At 36.5% G+C, this 22,516-nt stretch overlaps 1 protein-coding gene across 2 annotated transcripts in view; it reads left to right on the top strand.

The window, feature by feature from the left end:
• TRIM33 (tripartite motif containing 33) overlaps window positions 1-21,384 on the top strand; it is a gene marked incomplete at its 5' end in the record, with an annotated part of 116,754 nt that extends 95,370 nt beyond the window's left edge. The window contains 9 exons of one of the 2 annotated variants that reach the window (XM_080800817.1): window positions 6,723-6,855; window positions 8,598-8,661; window positions 10,552-10,711; window positions 11,903-12,252; window positions 13,994-14,117; window positions 16,011-16,085; window positions 17,774-17,926; window positions 19,337-19,387; window positions 19,467-21,384. In XM_080800817.1, coding sequence (XP_080656943.1) covers window positions 6,723-6,855; window positions 8,598-8,661; window positions 10,552-10,711; window positions 11,903-12,252; window positions 13,994-14,117; window positions 16,011-16,085; window positions 17,774-17,926; window positions 19,337-19,387; window positions 19,467-19,679 — 1,323 coding nt within the window. In that variant the 3' untranslated portion in view covers window positions 19,680-21,384. The remainder of the gene's footprint in view (window positions 1-6,722; window positions 6,856-8,597; window positions 8,662-10,551; window positions 10,712-11,902; window positions 12,253-13,993; window positions 14,118-16,010; window positions 16,086-17,773; window positions 17,927-19,336; window positions 19,388-19,466) is intronic. The other variant, XM_080800818.1, reaches the window with a different exon arrangement.
• Between the last annotated feature and the right edge of the window lie 1,132 nt (window positions 21,385-22,516).

The raw sequence follows: 22,516 nt of genomic DNA on the forward strand, positions 1-22,516 counted from the left end.
GGGGGGGCACCTGGGTGGTCCAGTTGTTAAGCTGACTGTTAAGCTGACTCTTGATTTTGGCTCAGGTTGTGAACTCATGGTCCCATGTCAGGCTCTGTGCTGAGCGTGAAGCCTGGTTGGAACTCTCCCTCTGCCCCTGCCCCCTACATGCTCACTTCCTTGCTCTCAAATAAATAATATATATATATTATTTATTTATTTTGGATGCAGCATACAAACTATTTAATACAAAAATAATAGACTTAAAGTCAAACAGGCACTTATTATTAAGAGGAAAACTGACCAGAAGAAATTTATCTTAAACACTTGGCTGGCTCCATCAGTGGAAATTGCAATTCTTGGGCTTAGGGTTGTGAGTTAAAGCCCTACATTGGGTATAGAAGTTACTTAAAAAAAAAAAAAACAAAAAAAAACCCAAAAAAACCCACCTTACTGTAACTTAATTCCAGTTGCATTTAACTGAGCTCTGTTGCTGAGAATACAACTCATGCACAGTTATGGATAAATGATTTGTACATTTGTACATTTTTAGATATTCACTGAATACTACCTTATATACACATACATAGTAAATTTGAAAAAGGTTTAATTAATGATCCCCAGATATACTTCAATTTTGTTGATATTTTGGAAGAGGTCATTTAAGAGAACAGTCCGTGATTCTGGCTTATGGGTTGTGTAATGAACCCAACGTAGACTCTGTTGGACACCAGGTCTCTTCCACTCCCCTTCAGACATCAAATGGGTTTTGGGTACTTGTTTGGAAAGTTCTCTGGGTAGCATGACATGCCAGTACTCCTTGTGCTCGTCAAAATACTTGTTCAAGTTGGTAGATTGGCTTGTGGGCAGGGGGGGTGGAAGCACTGAGGCACTAGGAGTAGCACACCAGACTGCTTGTTCGCATCAAACCAAGGCAATGACTCGACAAACAGCATTTTGTTTATAAATTTAAATACAGTCCTTGAAGTTATACTGAGTAGTCCTCACATGCATTGTATGAGTTATTCAGAGTCAAGGGTCACCAGGGGAGCAAGGAGCAGTGAAATTAATAAGACACTGGGGCCCTTGATTGCATTTTAATATTTCTATGTATTTAATGGATTTTATAAGAGTTAGTTTTAAAGGATGTTTCTTTAGGGGCGCCTGGGTGGCTCAGTGGGTTAAGCCTCTGCCTTCGGCTCAGGTCATGATCTCAGGGTCCTGGGATCGAGCCCCGCATCGGGCTCTCTGCTGAGCAGAGAGCCTGCTTCCCCCTCCTCTCTCTGCCTGCCTCTCTGCCTACTTGTGATTTCTCTCTCTGTGTCAGATAAATAAATAAAGGATGTTTCTTTAACTTCAAAATTGCTTCACAATCACTAGCTCATTGTGAATTCTTTAAATCTTGTTGTTTCCCTAATATTAGGAGAGATCTTTTTGGGTTGAGTGAATGGAATTTGTATTGGTACTGAAAGGACTGGACAATATAGAATGGGAAATTTGAGAATATATCTATAAAAAGTGGAATTTCTATTTTTAAGATTTATTTATTTGAGAGAGAGAGTGCACGCAGGAGCAGAGGGAGGGGCAGAGGGAAGGCATCTCAGACAGACTCCCTGCTGAGCATGGAAACTGAAGCAGGACTCTATCCCACAACCCTGGGATCCAGACCTGAGCCAAAATCAAGAGTCAGATGCTTAACTGACTGAGCCACCCAGGCACCCCTAAAAAGTAAAATTTCTAAGTCATAAGCTTATAGTTTACAAAGCATTTTCCCAGGCAGTATATCAGTTTTTTATGTAAAATCATCTTGTGATAATGTGATACCCCTATTTAATGGATGAGAGTAAGAAAGGTTAGTGACAAGTCACCCACTACATGGAAAAGTTGGAATTCAAAGCTCAGACTCCTGATTACAAGTTTGGTTTTCTCCCCACTATCCATAGACATAGTAGGGAGATAGTTCAGGATTGTAGGCCTGGAAAGGTATAGTATTGAGAGGTTTTGGGCAACTAGAGAGAGGTATGTATAGTGTTAAAAGAATCATTCAAGTTTTGCTAAACACTTAATATATGCTAAAGTCCTTGGTGATTGAGAATAAGATAAATAAAACTTGGTTCCAGGTCTTAAGAAACTTTCAAAAGGAAAAGAAGTTTGCTAATGTCTTATTTAACATCATTTGCTAGGCTGTTTTGACCTTGGTTTGGTGCTTTCTGACAGAGACCAGATGGAGGAAATATAGATGCTACATATCTTTGAAAAGCTGGGCATCATAATCAGACTTTCCTTTTTATCACCTACTTTTTTTTTTAATTAAAGATTTTATTTTATTTGACAGAGATCACAAGTAGACAGAGAGGCAGTGGGGGAAGCAGGCTCCCCCCTGAGCAGAGAGCCTGATGCAGGGCTCGATCCCAGGACTCCAAGACCATGACCTGAGCTGAAGGCAGAGGCTTAACCCACTGAGGCACCCAGGCGCCCCATCACCTACTTTTAGAAATTGAGATATAATTCAGATACCAGAAAGTCCAATTTTTAAAAATATACAATTCAGTGGTTTTTAGTATATGTACAAGATTGTGAACCATTACCACTATTTCTGTAACATTTTTATTACCCCAAAAGACTATCCATTAGCAATCACATTTCCCTCTTTCCCAATCTCCAGAAACTATTAATTTACTTTATGTTTCTATGGTTTTGCCTCTTCTAGACATTTTGCATGTGCGGAATTATATAATATATGGCCTTTTGTGCCTGGCTTCTTTCATTTAGCAGTGTTTTGTAGGTCCATCCATGTTGTAGCCTGCATCAATATTTAATTCCTTTTTATGGCTGAGTATTCCATTGTATGGATATGCCACATTTGTTCATGGGTTCATCAGTTGTGGACATTTGGGTTTCCACTTTTTGGCTGGTAAGGGATAATGCTATGAACTTATTTATACAAGTTTTTGTATGAACACAGGTCATTGGTTCTCTGTGGTAAATTTCTAGGAGTGAAATTACTGTGTCATATATTATATAAGTTTTTGAGGAACTGCCAAACTGTTTTCCACAGTGGATGCACCATTTTACATTCCCATCAGCAGTGTGTGAGGATTTCAGTTTCTACACATTCTTACCAACACCTGTTACTGTCATGTACTTTTATTTTTTTTTATTTTTATTTTTTAAAGATTTTATTTATTTATTTGACAGAGATCACAAGTAGGCAGAGAGGCAGGCAGAGAGGAGGAAGCAGGCTCCCTGCTGAGCAGAGAGCCCAATGCGGGGCTCGATCCCAGGACCCTGGAATCATGACCTGAGCCGAAGGCAGAGGATTTAACCCACCGAGCCACCCAGGCACCCCTGTCATGTACTTTTAAAAGTAGAGGTGGTTACCATGAAAGCACAGCTATAGTAGGAAGTAGTTAAACAAACGAACCAAGAACAGAAAGGGAAAGAAACCTGTCCTCTCTTTAAGAATCACTTACTTTCTCTCCTATCCCGTAGTTGCCATGGTGTAGTAAGAAGAAACCTGGTGGAGGCTACACAGGAAGTAGACAAGGTAGCATTAACTATGTAATGCAACTCAGAAGTAAATTCAAAGGCAGTTTTGGATATTTGTTGATTTATCTTAATATAATAGTCATGACAGCCATCCAGGATTAGAAGTTGATCTAAATAGAGTTCTCTCAATGTAAATTATATTTTATTTTGCTCTACTGTCCATTTCCAGCATAGTGATAATGAATGTTTGTAATTTATACCTTGAGGCGATAGATGATGAACCCAAATACTTTTTGAATACATAAATGAATATTGGATTCTGTTCAGATTAGATTATAATTAATAGATGTAATGTTCTTTTTTTTAAAGATTGTATTGAGCAAAAGTGTGTGTGAGTGGGTTGGAGGGAGCAGAGGGAAAGAGAGAGAAAATCTTAAGCAGACTCCAAACTACACGCAGAGCCTGACAGAGGGCTCAATTCCAGGACCCTGAGATCATGACCCTTGCCGAAATCAAGAGTTGGTTGCTTAACTGAGCCACCCAGGTGCCCCGATAGATATATATTCTAATGGTTTATTCTTTATAAAGAATTTTTCGTATTTGGCATACTTAGTAACTATTTATCTGGCTACTGTATTGGATATTATGAAGTTTTGGGAAGACTATGTATTTTTGATATTTTTATGTAAACTTAAATGTTATGGGGTACCCATTTCTGCACTGTGCTCTTAGTACTAACTAATTGAATCAGTTTTCTCCCCATCTTTACCAATCTGATAGGTAAAACAATATTCTTGATTTCTTTTGATTACATTTCTTTTATTTGTGTGCATGGTTGCCTTTTTTTAGGTTCACTGATGATTTGTATTTCTTCTCTGGATTGTCTTTTTCCTTTTAATTCATAGAAGTTATTTATATAACACATGTTCAAAGAACATTGAATTAATCAATAAGTGAATTAATGTTTTTCCAGTTAGACTTCTTTTTTTTCCAGTTAGACTTATAACTTTATTAATGCTGACTCTTCACCCATGTCTAGTGAAACGTGGGAGTGAATGCGTCAGCTAGCATTTCCTTATTGGGGGCTGTAGTGATGTCATGGGGGCCCTTTTATGTACTTCCAGTTTGCCTCTTCAGAATCTGTCCACTTTTCTAGCCTTAGGCCTATCTATCTGGCCAGAGATACAAATTGCAGGTAAAGTATAGGAGTGGTGGTAGAGTTCTAAGTAACCTGGGACTTTCGTGTCTTTTTTGTTTTTTTTTTTTTAAGATTTTATTTATTTATTTGACAGAGAGAGAGAGATCACAAGTAGGGAGAGAGGCAGGCAGAGAGAGAGGGGGAAGCAGGCAGAAAGCCCGATGTGGGGCTTGATCCCAGGACCCTGAGACCATGACCTGAGCCGAAGGCAGAGGCTCAACCCAGGTGCCCCTCATGTCTGTTTTAAATCATCCCCTCCTCCTTTGTATTCAGGTGTGACATTGTCCAGCTTCCATCTGTGGCCCATATTAGGAGCTCCCCCTCTTTAGAAACCCTCCACTTGATTAGTTGCAGCTAGGAATTCTCCTATAGTTACAGCTTACAAGTGAATTCTTGGCCAACAGCTGTGATCACCAGACAGGCACAACTCCTAATATTCCTTAATTGCCCCCCAGTGAGCCCACTGCCTGCTATCACCTTCAGTCCTTTATGTTTCTTTCTTTCTTTCTTTTTTTTTTTTTTTTATTATTTATTTACCAGAGAGAGAGTACATACAAGCAGGCAGAGAGGCAGGCAGAGGCAGCGAGAGAAGCAGGCTGCCCGCTGAGCAAGGAACCCGACGCGGGACTCGATCCCAGGACCCTGGGATCATGACCTGAGCCGAAGGCAGCGGCTTAACCAACTGAGCCACCCAGGCGTCCCAGTCCTTTATGTTTCTAACATGAGGGTTTTTAAGGGCTTTAATGAGAAAGGCTTATTTACTTTTCAGGGGAGTCCTCCCTTGCCTGTGATATATTGTGACCTGCTTTATTTCGATCATTTTTCTATCAATCCAGTTCTACCTTGCTATATTTCTATAATTTTCTTCAAAGTTTCTACTTTGATGACATCCTTTCCTGTTTTTATAACCATGAAATCAGTGTAATTTTGAGAGGAAAGGAGAGCAAGAAGTAAATGTATGTGTTCAGTTTTCTGTCTTGAATAAGAAGTAGATTTGCATAGAAGGTAATCTGCTTCTAGTGGGAGAGAAGCTTAAAAGGGGCAAGTATGGGCACAAGTTAGACCATATGCAAGATTGGCATTATTTAGGAGTAGTTTGACCATCTCTTACGGAGTAGTGTAAAATTTTTCCTAAGGTAATTTTCATAATTAAATAGTATTTACTGTTTCTTACATAAATATTTCCTATTTCATCATTACGGTTCTTCAGTGTAGTGGGAGGTTTTAAAGAGAGGAAACTGATGTTTAGGTTGCTTGGTTCTCTGGCTTTAACCTACCACTTTGCCTGTAAGTGAGAAAATGGCTCAGTTCTCTGGGGCTGCCCCAGGTTATAAAGGCATTATATCCCAGGATGAGGGCCTTATTTTGAGTCTAAAATCTTTTTATTTTTTATTTATTTTATTTTTTAAAAGATTTTATTTATTTATTTGATAGATCACAAACAGGCAGAGAAGCAGGCAGAAGGCGGGGGGTGGGGGGGAAGCAGGCTCCCTGGTGAGCAGAGAGCCCATTGTGGGGCTTGATCCCACGACCCTGAGATCATGACCTGAGCTGAAGGCAGAGGCTCAGCCCACTGAGCCACCCAGGCGCCTCGAGTCTAAAATCTTTAAAGCTTTCAAGTTAGGCACTGACGTGATTAAATTTCTGTTCAGGTGGTGATTCTGGCAGGACTGTGAATGCTGAAATAAAGAGAGGAAGACCAGATGGAGGAGAATGCTGATAAATAGGGTTCTTCATCAGCTTTGAGAAAAAGCAAGAGTCAGTGTGTCAAAGCGATTTTATTTTCATAGTAGAGCATGAAGGATTTAGTGAATTGTTAGGTTTTGTCTTGAGCTGCCCCAGGTATTTGCTGAAAAGTATTAATTATAACTTTGTTCACAAAAACTTTAAACTATGTGGGTCCTCAGGAGAGGCTAAGGAAGCAACAAGTAAGCCAAGTTTGATCAAATGATCTGTTTGTTAGTAATAGTGAACATAAGCAGTTATACTTATGAAATTAATAACTTCTCTTCTGCTTTAATCAAAGCAAATTTATCATTTCATTCTTTCTTTTTAGTTGGAAGATGCTGGTTCAAGTAGTTTAGATAATCTACTAAGTAGATACATCTCAGGCAGTCACCTACCCCCACAGCCTACAAGCACCATGAATCCCTCCCCAGGACCCTCTGCCCTGTCTCCAGGATCATCAGGTAAAGCCATCAGAGGCACTGGCTCGTTTCTTTTGTTACAGCTGACCCTTGAACAACACGGGTTTGAACTGCACAGGTCCACATATACATGGATTCTTTTCAGAGAGTGCAGTACTGTAAGTGTATTTTCTCTTCCTTACGGTTTTTTAATAACATTTTCTTTGGCTTACTTTACTGTAAGAATACAGAATGTAATATACGTACCATGCAAAATATGTGTTAATTGACTGTTTACATTATCCTAAGGCTTCTGGTCAACAGTAGGCTTATCAGTAAAGTTTTTAGGGAGTCAAAAGTTATATGCGATTTTTGCATAATTGGGGGTAGGTCAATGCCCCTAACTCTCACATTGTTTAAGGGTCAACTGTATATGTATTAGGTTCTCGAGAAAAACAGAACCAATAGGAGGGGTGTGTGTGTATAGAGACAGATTTTAAGGAATTGGCTCACATGACTGTTAGGACTGGCAAGCTATAGGGCAGGTTAACAGGCTGGAGACCCAGGGCAAAGTAAATGTTACAGGCTTGAGTCTGGAGGCAGAATTCCTTCTTCTGGGGACTTCAGTCCTTTCTGTTAAGGTCTTCACCTGACTGGATGAGATCCACCCAAACTGTGGAGCTTGGTTGGTTTAGGCAGAAACTCAAGTGATTAAAATGTTAATCACATCTAAAGATACCGTCACAGCAACATCTAGACTGGTGTTTGGACAAACAACCAGGTAGCTATATTCTAGCCAAATTGATATATAAAATTGACCATCGTAGTATCAAATCATACTTCTTTTCTGATGGCTCTTTCTAACTATATTTCTTCAAATACGGTTGACCATTTTCAGCTAACTGAAGTAATATATGTATCTGTAGTATACACTGTTCAGAGCTATTAATTACCCCTCCCTCAACCCCCAGCTGTTTTCACATTCTTTGCTAGGTATGTAGATGCATTTGCTTGTATTTTACGATACAGATGGTCAGTTGAAGAGTTCTTTGGTTTCATCCCACGTTTATGACTTATAAGATATTGAAAAAATTTTAAAAAGTTGAGGAAAGACAAGTAAATTTTCAAATTGCAATTTTAAAACAAAAACTTAAATTTACTAGAAACTATTAAAGTTGTGATTAATCAACTCTATGAGATAAAAATCTCTTCCAAAACCCGGTTGTTTTGTTGACCCTGTTATGAATGAATGATTAAAGCAACTCTGAACAGATTGACAGTGCAGAAGTGGTTATGGAGTTTATTTTTTTGGTTTAAATTAAATGTAACTTATTTCTTACTGAAACAGACCACCTCATTATTTCATGAGTAAAAATAGTTCAAATTTAAATGTGAGTCTTTCATGAGATGCACCATTAATATGATTTTTAGTTGTAGAATTTTTAAAGTTTAATATAATTAATCCAGGACTTCTAAAAGAATGAATAATTACTGGGAATCTAAGTAGGAGATTTACCAGATGGCTTGGGGCAAGATGGCAAATAGCTTTCTCTTGACCTGGTAGTTCTCATTGACTGCTCTGAGGAGGATTCTGAGAACCCTGTCTGGACTTGGGTGACAGAAACTGGTTGATGCCTGCCCTGCCAATGATTATACATGCCATCCCTGATTTTGACACTAAGGCTAGGTCTGATTTCCAAGAATTGCTAAATTGCATTATAGTCATCTTTAATTCTATAAATACTAGGTAGAATTCTGAATATTCTTATCTGCATTGATACTCATTTTGATGTATTATTTTCTAGGTTTATCCAATTCTCACACACCTGTGAGACCCCCTAGTACCTCTAGTACTGGCAGTCGAGGCAGGTGAGTATTAACATTATTAGTAGTTTTTTTTTCCCCCTTAAGAAAAATTTTGAATATGTATTTTAAAAAGTAGAAAAGTACATTGAACTCTTATGCTTATCACCCGGCTTCAACAATTACCAAGTTATAGCCAGTCTTACCTCTTCTGTGTTCCCATACATTCCTCCCTGGTCTGGATTATTTTGAACCGTTGCCATCTACAGATATATTGACATCAAAATCTATTTATATGTTGAAGAAATATATTGTTTCTCATACAGAGTTTTCCCCACCTTGTCATTTAAATAGAGTATGTGCTGTTTTTTCCCTCAGTGTTGATAATTTTGATCAGGGGGAAGGTGAGGCAAGAAGAATACTTCATTGATGGTGGCATGTATGTCCATCAGGGGCATCTAATATTTGGTGGTTTTTGTTTGTGATAGCCACCATTAATTGATCATTGCCTAGCTCCTTTTTATTTTTTTTTAAACTAGTTGAAAAATAGTGGTATTTTAATTATTGTGTTATTTCTTTTTGTGTACCAGTTTAGAATATCTCTAGAAAGAGAAACCTTTCTGTCACCAGCTATTTGGTTATAGGACAGGCAGAAGAGATTCTTTCTCTTTATTTCTGTTTGCATAATAGTGAGTTGATTCCCAGCACCTTCCAACAGGGACCAGTGAGTTTTTATTATTTCATGAACTCATATATTTAAACATTTTACATATTACTAACTATTAAGGATGTTATTTTTATTGATGGGTTATATTGTTCCATCTTTGGCCTATCAGAACTTTTGCAGCTTGGCTTCCTAGGCCTTTGGTATACCCCCACTAGTCTTTGAAAGCTTCCTTATTTCTTGTTCTGAAATGATGTTCCAGATTTGTCTTAACATATTTCCTGCTCAGGCCTAGAGCCCACCATTTTTCTAAGAAATCCTGGTTGTATTAGTGAGGAAATAGTGCTTGGAGACAGTCTTCTGGGCACTAGGGGCACTAGCTGCTGCTGAGTTGTTTGTTACGCTTTTTTGGTGGACATAGCTAAGAAATGGGAGGTATTTGGAGTGTATTAACATAAGATAGAATAAATGTGTAAATGTTGCCTGATTTTTATACTTTAGTTTGAATAATAGTACGATGCAGGAAAGATTTAAGCTACATGATTTTTTTTTTTTAAATTTGGGTTTGTGTGCATTTTGAAGACTAGTGCTATTAAATACTTGCTTGACTTTTTAATTATACCTTAAATAAATAATCAGTACTTTAAAAAGAAAAGTACTTTGAGTACTTGAGTAATTGAGTGAAAAATGTATTCATTCTCAGTAGCACTGCAGTCTTACCAGTTACTCACTTCTCTTGGCAGTGGTTTTGCTTTGTGGTCTAGATAGAACTGATTAGTCATAGACCTGTCCTCTTGACCTATCATTTTGTTGATTCAAATAAGGATATTCTGGGTTGTTGACTACTTGTTATTCTCTTCTCCCAATTTCCTGTCCTCAAAAGCTAAAATAGAGTTTACTTTGAGGAGTCTTCATGAAATACTATTATTAATGCTGTTTTCTTCATTAGTTTGGGGGCAGAGAAGAATCGAAATTACTTTTATAGAGAAAAACAATTGCTAACATTCTATATTAACTAGTCTGGGAAAATGGTTATTTACTGGATTTCTTAAATGACTTACTATAAGTGCCTCATACCATAAAAACATTTTTAGGGTCTTCTGAAAGTTTGATATACGTTTTTAAAGAATCTGAAGCTATGCTTTATATCACACTTCTTTTACCTGCATTATAAGGTGTCTTTATCTTCTAGAAAGTTGGTTCTTTTCACTTTAATGAATATTACTTTTCATATAATTGATTTTATGTATATTATACAAGCACATGTGACTTTTTAAATTGTTTTTTATTAGCTGTGGGTCATCAGGAAGAACTGCTGAGAAGACAGGTCTTAGTTTCAAGTCTGATCAAGTGAAGGTCAAGCAAGAACCTGGGACTGAAGATGAAGTATGTAGCTTTTCAGGAGCTGTGAAACAAGAAAAGACAGAGGACGGCAGGAGGAGTGCCTGCATGGTAAGCTCCCACTGGGGCCTGTCAGGGATTCAAGGAGGCCACTTCATGGATTCTTCCATCTCTGCATATTAGACTGAATAGTGGTTCCACGGACACGTACTTATTTTTGGATATTTATGCCTGGTATAATCCAAATATCTCTGTAATTCAAGTTTTTCATCTAAGTGTCAGCTGTAATTTGTCACAAAAGCTTTAATTGTATTAAGGATTCATTTGAAATGATCTTTTAGTTTGTTATTGGTCAGTATTTTTGTCATGATTCTAAATTGGGTTCTATTTTGTTTTGACTTCATTAGTCATCTCAACAGTCACATTGAGTCTCAGGCCACAAAAGATCCTTTACTATTTTCCTTGATCTGTGAGTTCAGGATTAGGACTGCTGACGTGAAAGAAGTTTAATGATCAAAGAGTTGTGTGATGGGAAGATTGCCTTTGGCTTATGAATTATTAACCATTTAAGAGTTTTTCAGGTAGAACATTTTATGAAATTTATAATATAGAATGAAGGAAGGCCACCTTCTCTTCCTCTTCCTGTGCTGACACACCCCACTCCTCAACAGTAAATTTTGATCTTGGTTTTTTTCTTCCTGCCCAGGCTTGGGTGTCATTTTCTACTTGGTTAGCGTATAGACATTTCAGGTTGGAGTATTAGCATATTTAACACAGTATATGTACATTTGAGAGCAAAGGGATTTAGCTTTGTATTTGGAATAGTGTCCCATCATCCAGTATCCGATTTACAAAGTACACGCAGAAAACTGGGTGCAGAAGGGTGGTGAAAGATTTCTTTACCATTTTCACAATCTTCTTACTTTAGTAAAATGATGATAAGTAGGCAGAATAACATTTCTTAAAAGCTATGCAACAGATTCTTGGATGAAAAATAGGGTATCATAATCAGCTCTTCGTAGGAAAAGTATAACCCTATGCTCACTTTACAATCAGTGTGTTTAACAGTTTGATTAATTTTCTTATTATCCAAATGAACCAATATTAGAGTGCGCTATAAAATCATAAATTATCATGCCTAATAATTTTGGGTTTATTTTCTTTCCTTTATGTCACTAATGTCATTTCCAAATTAATTTTAAGTTATGTATATGTGTGTTGACATAATTCTTAAGTTACATGCACACTGCATACACTAAGGATTAAATGATTGTTTAAGAATTTGTCCTCGTTTTGTTTTAGTTGAGCAGTCCTGAGAGTAGCTTGACACCACCTCTTTCAACCAACCTGCATCTAGAAAGTGAGTTGGATGCATTAGCAAGCCTGGAAAACCATGTGAAAACTGAACCTGCAGATACAAATGAAAGCTGCAAACAGTCAGGGCTCAGCAGCCTTGTTAATGGAAAGTCCCCGATTCGAAGCCTTGTACACAGGTCGTCAAGGATTGGAGGAGATGGCAGTAGCAAAGATGATGACCCAAATGAAGACTGGTGTGCTGTCTGCCAAAATGGAGGGGATCTCTTGTGCTGTGAAAAATGTCCAAAGGTCTTTCATCTAACTTGTCATGTTCCAACACTTCTTAGCTTTCCAAGGTACCAGTGAAATAGTTGATTTTTTGTTCTTGTTTGTTTTTATAGTCTAAAATAAAAACAAAGTTGTCCCTGCAGATGGCCTTCCTAACCAATGCATACTGTTTCTGTAAAACAGGGAGCCTGTTATTCCTTTGATAGTACCTTCTAGAGAAACTTATAGCTGAATGGTGAAATGTCCAAGATTTAAGTAGTGTATGAATGATAAAAAGTAGACTGTTTCCTGGCCTTCAGTTTATACTTGGTATAAGCAAAGTAGATAAAACTCTAAATTATGAGAGAGGTCTGGGGTGTTGGAGAAGTTAGTCAATTTCCTATTGAAGCTGAATTTTTTATCTATTGCCATCAATCTTAATAGGGTCTACAATAATTTCACTTAAGAATACTATTCGGTGGGAGGCAGCTCTGTTGCGTCTTACCTAGAACCTATTATTTTTAAGTTTGAAAGCTCTTGAAAGGCATTTTAAAGGAAAAAGTACTTTGTAAAAACACCTTTCACAGCTTGAATTTTTTTAGGTATCGCTTCCTCTTGACCCCTGGAAGCAGTTAATTGGTAGTGCCAGCCTGGACCACTGTGTGCACATTTCTCATTTAACAAGTTACGTTCGTACCATTTTGTCTCCAGTTGATTTCGTAGACCAGTTTCCCTCTTTCCAAATCCTTACCTCCAAATAACCCTTTTAAGTGATAATAAATAGTGCTCTTGGGAAAGCCCAGCTCTTTTCTGCCTATAGATAAAACATTCACATTTCCTCTCAGATTCCTGAGAAGCAGCGATTTTAGTTGAGTAAATGCTACCCATTTTGAATAATTCAATCTTTCGGATTCGAAAAATACTGTATATATAAACAGTGCCAGAATATTTTTCTGAAGAATCATAACTCTTACCTAGGTCTTAAGAGAGGTACAGTCATTTGCCAGAGATGTAACAAGGGCCTTCTTTTATTTTACTCTTTTATAGAAAAAAAGCATTGACATTTTAATGTTGTAATTAAGGCTTTTCATATTTTTCTTCCCTTTGGGTAGTAACATCTGCTGGCATGTTAGAATTTTGCCATTGAATGCTTTCTCTCAAAGGCTGATATTTTGAAAGAAATTGGAACTGTTGGAAAAGACTAGGATGGTCTCAAGACTTAGAATTTCTTTATGGTGGGGGAGAGAAGGGAAGAATTACTGGGAATGAACCGTTTTAGAATTTATGGTTTGATGGAACTCCTGATGTAAACAAACTATAGACTGAGCAAATTTAAAAGGTAAGGGGTATATATACATGTGTTTGTACTTATGGAGATATGTATTCTTGGCTTTTGACTGGCTATGAAGAAGAATTGTTTTATTTTTGGCATATTTAATACATGCCATACCAGTATGGGATACCTGAGGAGTTCCATATCCCATACTCTTTACTTTATTGTGAGTGTGGGGTCATTGTGAGATAGTAATGGGGTTGACAGTCTTATGCTGTAAGTGCTAACCCTCAACTTGGTGTTATGAAGAGATCGCTTTTGAAATGCAGGGCTACAGTTTTATAAAGCGTTCTAGAAAGTAATTAATTGAAGACTGGGAAAAGTTTTGGGAAGCTTTTTTCAGACAACTTTGGATTTGACAAGAATGGAGCCTCTCTTCCCCTCAAAAACCATGGAAGGAAAGAAAACAAACTGGAGACTTACTTCCAAAGAACTAGCTTCTCTAGCATGGGTTTTGCTATAAATTACAGGGACTAATTGCCTGTTTCCCTCTTTAGTGGGGACTGGATATGCACATTTTGCAGAGATATTGGGAAACCAGAAGTTGAATATGATTGTGATAATTTGCAACATAGTAAGAAGGGGAAAACTGCACAAGGGTTAAGCCCCGTGGACCAAAGGGTAAGTGTCATATAAGTTGAGTTTATTATTAGGGATTCTGTAGTTGTCTGGCTATGCACTGGAGACTTTACATCCAGCTTCCTCATACTTAACATGTCCCAACCTAAAGCATGATATCAAAAAAACATAAATAATAAACAAATAACAGTGTAAAAACTGCACTCTTCTCTGGTATTTCCCATCATTAAATGGTACCACCATTTATTTCTGTTGCACAAGCCAGAAATCTAGTGAAAGATCAGTAATGACCATAATATGATTTTCTTACTTGTCCTCACCATCACCTTCTGAGATAGCCATCATGGTGGTTCATCTGCACTGTCATAATAAACTTCACTCAGACTCCCTGAGTTTACTCTTGACTTTTTATACTGTAGTTTTCTGTACTGTATGTAGTATTCTTTCTTTCTTTCTTTCTTTTTTTTTTTTTTTGTTAAGATTTTAGAGAGCACAATGCGGGGAGGGGCAGAAGAAGAGGGAGAGAGAGAATCTGAAGCAGACTCCATGCAGAGCCCAACCCAGAGCTTGATCCCACAACCCTGAGACCACGACCTGAGCCAAAATCAAGAGTAGGACACCCATCTGACTGAGCCACCCAGGCGCTCCTACATAGTATTTTTTTTTTTTTAATATAAACAAGTCTGTCACTTCCTGTAATAGCTTTCTGTCATTAAAAATGAAATCCAGAATCCTTTCCTCATTTCACTCAGATTTCTGCTGATGTGGTCTATAGTCTCTTCTCCAAAAACAAATCTCTCTGGTCATTACAGTTACATTTGGCTCTGATCTGGTATATGTACTTGCAGAATCCCCCTCTATTATCTGTTTAGCATGTACTGACTTCTATTAAAAAGAAGTTTAAGCAAATGAAAACTATAAATGTAAAATGCATTTCAGTTTACTTTTGACCGTATAAAAAATTCTAGAATTGTATTGAGAAGACATAGTTTGTATTTAATTTTGGACCTGCATGGAGTCATTTCAGGAAAAGAAAGAATAATATGTGTCCTTCTTGCATCAGAGAATAGCAAAAGCAATAATTTATAGATTACTATAGATAACGAGGTAATCCCCGGGTACCTGGGTGGCTCACTCGTTAAGCATCTGCCTTCAGGTCAGGTCATGATTTCAGGGTCCTGGAATCGAGACCTGCGTCAGGCTCTCTGCACAGCTGGAGACCTGCTTCTCCCTCTCTCATTCCTCCTGCTTGTGTTCCCTCTCTCATTGTTTCTATGTCAAATAGGTAAATAAAATCTTAAAAAAAAAAAAAAAAGGTTACTAGGTAATCCTAATTACTAGGATTTAGAGGATTACCTAGTAATCTATGAATTTTTACACAGAATGCTATACGTTGCTTTTATGACACCTTTCCATCTCTGTAAATAGTCAGTAGTAGAGAAATTACCTTTGTCATCATCTAAGAACAAAAGCCTCCCTCTATTTTCAATAAATTCTCTAAAAGTAGAACAGAAGGTAGTCTCAAAACTAAATGGGAGGGGTGCCTGGGTGGCTCAGTGGGTTAAAGCCTCTGCCTTCGGCTCAGGTCATGATCCCAGGGTCCTGGGATTGAGCCCTGCATCGGGCTCTCTGCTCAGCAGGGAGCCTGCTTCCCTCCCTCTCTTTCTGCCTGCCTCTCTGCCTACTTGTGATCTCTCTCTGTCAAATAAATACATAAAATCTTAAAAAAAAAATAAAAAACAAAAACAAAAACTAAATGGGAAGCAAGGGAAACAAGATGGTTTTCTTTGGGTATGTGTAGTTAGGTAAGTCAGTATATAGGAGGCATATATTGAGTTTGTTGTAATAAGGCTTTGTAGTGATAAAGTTCTCTTAAGAATATCTTATTAGGGGAATAAACATTTCATGTATTTTCCTTCCTTTGTTTTGGTCCAGAAATGTGAACGACTTCTGCTTTACCTCTATTGCCATGAATTAAGTATTGAATTCCAGGAGCCTGTTCCTGCTTCGGTGAGTTGTTTACTTTATGACCTCTCTAGTGAAGAAGCTTGGTATAAGACTTGAGAGTATTGGCTCTGGTCTTAAGGCTTGACTCATCTCAGTCTTCTTGAATAATCTCAGCCTCTCCAAGGTTCAAGTTTCCTTTTCTAATGCCATTTCTTACCCCATTTTGAATATTCCAAGAATACATAGGATACCTTTATAGAATGTTTTAGCATAGTACCTGCTGTAATTATCAGTACCTGATAATGTTGTAAGTCCGTATTAATCCAAAATTGTATTAGGGCTCTTATGGATGTGTGATTCACTTGTCAAAAATTGCATTTTGTTTTTTAAAGTTTTTGTTGCTGTCATGAAAAAGTAATGAATTTTACTTCTGTGCTCTCTTTCACTTTTAAAATGGACATGAGGGATATAGGTGTAATGGAAAGAATCTTGGACTAAGAGTCGGAATACTTAACTTCTCCCAGTTCTGCCATTAACTAGCCTTAAAACTTTGGGCACATTTCTTAATTTTCTGCCTTTACCTTTTTAAACATACAGTGGGAGTACTGGACTGAATTATTTCTAAAATTCCAGTTCTATGATTCTAGGCTCTGTACCTTGGGGAGAAAACAATCTCTATGTAAGTATTAATTTGAATAAAAATGTAAAATTGAAGCTTTCACACTGGCTCTTATCTTACGAAGATAAGCCCTCTTTACGAACAGTCAAGATTAAGAAAGGACTGGAAATTTTGCAAGTCAGTGCTCTTTGTTTATCTTAAAGGAGTCTTTTGTTAGGAATAAAAGCTCTAAAGTCCCATAGGGAAAGGAATATCATGGGTGCTCAGGCTTCATAAATGGAATGAGAATATGCTATATACATTTGCTCACCATCATTTGTTGAATTAAGATATTATTGAATGCCAGGCCTGTAATAGAATATTAAATAGTAGACTTGTTTACTGGATAGGCTCAGAAATGAATTTTAAAGCACAAAAGCCCTAGACACAGGAACATGTTTTGTACAAATAGTAACCATCTGATACTAGGAAGTTTGTCTTCAAGTATAGGGATTTTACAGTAGAAAATAACTTTTGAACATTTCTTTTTGTGAACTGTTTAAATAGCTTCTCCAAGTTCAGTTGTTTCTCAAGAATACAACTTTTTGGCTAAAAGTTGGGGCCAGAACTCTCTCTGGCATGATCATTAAAGGGTTAATAACATTTTTCTTGTGTTACTTATCCTCTTTCTCCCTCTGTTGTTTTATGTCCAGAGTTCTTTATGGTATAAAGTTAAAGTTACAGCCTCTAAAAGACAACATTCTAATGATAATAATAATAAATTTTGTTCTTTTAATATTTTCTTTCCTTTAAAAAAAAAACAAACCAAAACTCTTCAGGTGTCATAATATTCTGATGAGCCAGATGTGTCCTTAACACTAATGTTGGCTACCCTTGCTGATCGCGTTCTTTCCAGATCTCCTTACCACAGATAGAGCTTTGAGGCCTTCATAACCATTAAGACTGCCACAGATTCTGAATATGATTTGGTTTTTATGATATATGATTGGGGCATAAGATTTAAAATACCTTCACTACACCTAAAATTTGCAAGTAGCTGGCTCAGTAATTAATATATGCTGTACATTTTCAAATAAAACAGTTTGGCATTTTTGGAGAATCCTTAGCTATCCTTATTTATTTGTTTCTGTAGATACCAAACTACTATAAAATTATAAAGAAACCAATGGATTTATCCACCGTGAAAAAGAAGCTTCAGAAAAAACATTCCCAACACTACCAAATCCCAGATGACTTTGTGGCTGATGTCCGTTTGATCTTCAAGAACTGTGAAAGGTTTAATGAAGTATGTTAGCTTCCAAACTATAAAGTCTTGGATTATTAGTTTTTGGTTTTTGCTTGTTTATTTTTTTATTATATTTTTCCTGCTAAGAGATTTTTCTAATTTGATTGAAAATTTTTTTTCTCCTGCAGTTGTGTCAAAAGTAAAATTTGATTGCATCCACAGCTCTAATGAAGAAAGTTTACTGTGTATAATTGGAAGTATATTGGATATGCCTTTTTGAAGTTGAGGGTTGAGATATACAAGTATAGAGAGTAGGCTGTAGTTAAGTATATGGAAAATGATTATTAAATAGTCTATATTTGGGGTTCATTTAGGAAAGGCATTTGTACTGGTTCCTTTGATTTTATTATTAATGTAGGTTAATAATGTTAACCTATTAAATGTGGAACCCTGAAATAATAAACTAATTTCTGTTGGCTCATCTTGAATAGTAGCCCAGAGTATATAATGTTGAGTTTTCTAACCTCAGCAATACGACTTTTATTAACTTCGGTTATGTATTTTTTTTGAGGATAAGGATGGGCTCTCCTTGAGGAAAAATATGATATATGACTCACTTCTTCAAGGAAATTGTTTTGTTTTCTTTGAGAAAAGGCAAGTCTCTTACTGTTAGGGAAGATTTTCGTTATTCTATGAGAAAAAAATGGAATTAGATAAGAATCTACAAAATCTTTAGAAAGCTCAATAGTAAAATATCTTTATTACTGGTGAAATTTGGTGCCATATGACTATTACTAAAAGGACATCAAATCATTTAACATATATTCATAACTACCTCTGGAAGCATCTAGATGACTTTTTTAATATTTGGAAAAAAAAATCCTTAAGGTTAAAAGTATAGTGTAGCAGTATACCACAGAAAGTATAGTAAAACCTTACTCACTTGAACTTAAAATTGATATAGTTCCACTTTTTGTCTTACTTTCTAATCCAGTTAGATTATTTTCAAATAAATGTGCTTTTATGAATTGTAGCTAACATCTGCAAGGAAGAAGACACATTTTATCTGCTTTAGCAATGATTAAATAATTTATGGTTAACAAATTGCCATACAGATAGAATTCTAAGTGGTTTGTTGATGGTTTGGCAGTTTTTAAAAAGCAACATTTCTTATATGATTAGTTTTTTTGTCTTCATGAGATTGATGTATTCAGTCAACCGCCATTTCCGATTGACTTTACTAATTCAGAATTTGAAAGCATTCTTGAGGTTTCACAGTAGGTTTAGTAACAGAACTTTGTAAAGAAAGTGGTTCCATATTCTGTAGAATTTGAGAAAGCACTTAATCTGGTTATAGCAATTTGTTCCCCCTAGTATGGCTGACTTTCGTCGCCAATCCTATGCAGTTTCATAACTTTAGAAAGGATTATAATTTCCCTTTTTTTTTTTTGACTCTGGTATCCTTTTTAGATGATGAAAGTTGTTCAAGTTTATGCAGAAACACAAGAAATTAATTTGAAGGTAAGCTTTTCAGACCATGCAAACTTGGTGAAGGAATATGCATTACCAACAGGTGAATATTCCTATCTTTTGCTTGCAGGCTGATTCAGAAGTAGCTCAGGCAGGGAAAGCAGTTGCATTGTACTTTGAAGATAAACTCACAGAGATCTACTCAGACAGGACCTTCGCACCTTTGCCAGAGTTTGAGCAGGAAGAGGATGATGGTGAGGTAACTGAGGACTCTGATGAAGACTTTATACAGCCCCGCAGGAAACGCCTAAAGTCAGATGAGAGACCAGTACATATAAAGTAAAATGACATGAACTTAAATAATTGTTTTAAAAAAAAAGAGAGAGAGAGAAAAGAAAACCTTTTATTTAAGTGTTGCTGGAATATCCTGCCTACAGTGGGCACCTCCTTGAAGAAGCTGATAGCTTTTACACAGTATTAGATTGAAGTAATGGACAGAAGTCACTTCTTGTCAAGAAAGGGGGAGAGAACTCTGTTTGCAACTTTAAAAGTAAAAACAAAAAGCAAAAGTGAAATGATTTGAAGATTTCTGTAACTAAAGAGGATGGTTCTTTAGAATGGCATTGTTGGTGATCATGTGGTATTGATTGGTGCAGGATGCTGGGCGTACAAGTACATACTTGAGGGTCATGTCGCTTGATAAATTGTTTCTTTGGACAAGAGTGCACAGATACTAAAAACAACTTTCGCGTCTCCCCTTCCACACACATACATACTGGTTTGTTTTCTAGCTAAAATCAGAGTTGCTCAGATTCCACTTTGATGTCAGTGCAGATGTGCATTGAATCATGCCATGACGTTTTTTCTCACTTTGATGCTGTTGGGCCTTAGTTTTTATATTGGTTTAAAGAACTCAGCAGTAGTTTTATTTTCTATTTATACCTAGAGTCTAGGAAACATCATTGATCATCATTTAATCACTTTTAATGGTCTGCTGAAATAAATAAGGTAACTTTTCAGCGGCAGATCTTATAGTAGTCATTTCCAGGAAAACACTTCCACAGAATTGCACTTCGCAGTCAGACCATCTGATCATACAGTTACTCCCATCAAAGGCAGAATGTTTGTTTTAAAATTAATCTAGTTTTCTGTACATTTGAATTTGATTGAGAAGGTGACAACTGGCTCTTATCCAGTCTTCCTTCATATCAGTTTTCTGATAGACCACTATTGGCAAACAGTAATCTGTCAACTACCAAATGTGTAAAATTTTCTGTATTTCACTTTGTCTTATTTGTAAATAGTGAACTAAAACTTCTGGCAGATCAGCAACATTTGCTGAGCCTGTTTTTTAAGCTAATGTGTATTCTTACTAATGTTCCTATTAAGAATGGATTTGTAATATATGCTGTCTATTTCTAATGTTCACATTCATATTTTGAGGTTCTATCTTATTTTAATAGAGAACAGACTTCTCAGAAAATCTTCAGAAGCAGCTTATTATTAAATATCAAACTATTGAAATAAACCCGGTGGGGTTAGATTACTCATCTGTCCACCAAGTGGGACATTTGCATGGACTGGGGGCTTAACGGACTTAGAAGAGGCCTGTAAGTAAATCCTGAAAATGAGCCAATCCCCACTTGAATGGTTATTGGAGTAAACCCACCTTTACTACCCTGAGTTCAGCCCCTGAGGCAGATAAACCACCTTGGCTTGGTTTCATTTTTCTTCTCTTCATTTGTGATGCTCAGATCCAAGATGTGTGTTCTAGACTGTGTACAGGCTTCTCTTTTGTTGGATTAAAAAATTTAGTCCTACTTTTGTATGGACACCTTAGAATAAAAGTGACCAAAATAGAAGACTTGCCATTAGATATTTTTCAGACGTCAGCAGATTTGTGGCAAATCATTTGCCTTTTTAAAACTTCGGCTTCTGCAGTTCAGACAGTAGACTACTCAGTAAAAATTATTTGGCATAATTGTCTGAGGTAAATATTTTTTAGTGCATATTGAATCAAATAAAGTGCTCTAAAGAAATTATTATACAAATTCCTTTGGGTTGTTTTTCTTTTCTTAACAAGTGTGGGGGGTAAACATGACTATTAATCAGGCCTTCTGATGGTGTACGTAAGTGGTGTTGATTTTATTACTGCTGTTGACTTACTTCATTCTGTGACTTTCTTTTAGCTTCTCTTTCAGTTTTGTTATAAGTTCAGCTTTAAAACTTACACCGAACTGTTTTATCGTTTTACTCAAATTTCAGATACCTAAGAAGAGTTTTCTTAAAAGAGGGAGAGAATCGTTTTAAAATGCTTTATTTATGTGCATTTCCCTCTTTCCCACAACATTTATGATTTGAGTTTATCAGACATATCTAGGGCACGTTTGGGAAAGTGAAGAGTAGCAGTATAACTTCCTTTTGTCAAGCCATTGATTTCTAATATTTTACACTTGTTCTTCAGTTGAGTCCTTTTCATGATTCTTAGATATAGGTTCTACCAATGGGGGAGAAACTGAATTTTAAGTAAATATTTATTTCTTGCTATTTGGGGCCTTAAAAAATAATGTGTTCCCTTAAAGATATTTCTATGTTAGGTGAAATTTTTTTTTTCTTTGAAGATTAGTTTTTTGAAAAGCCACTTTAGTGTCAACACTTAATAGGCTCCGTTTCTGTTAACAGAAGACAATTCATACTACTGAGGATTTACTGTTAAGTAAATAGCTATCAACAAACTACCCTTAAATGCAAGTTTAGATTTCATGGAAGCTTTTTTCTTGTACACTGATCCCTGTGTTCCTAAGCTGATTTGTTCAGCCACTATCTGATATAAATAACCATTAGAAAAAGTATAAAAGCTTAAATTGATATTCAGATGTCTTCATGTTTTTCTATTAATCTATATTTCAAAAAAAACAAACATTTAACATCAATTCCTAAAGGCAGTTTAATACTCTTTCTTTATTAAAAGACAGTATTTTAGACTTGGAAATGTTAAATGTTAACTTAAAAACTTGCAAAGCTTTGCAATACTTCATTTCTGATCTCCCATCAGAACACTAAGAACAAAGTGTTCCTCAGTCTGTTCTGGTGGCCTAAAAAAAAATTTTTTTTTTAAACACTTGGCTCAGCTAATTCACCAAGTAAAGGAATTGTTTTGCAAGGTGAAGCATGTACGTG

This window comes from Martes martes, assembly GCF_963455335.1.
Source record: "Martes martes genome assembly, chromosome: 4".
Taxonomy (NCBI): Eukaryota; Metazoa; Chordata; class Mammalia; order Carnivora; family Mustelidae; genus Martes; species Martes martes.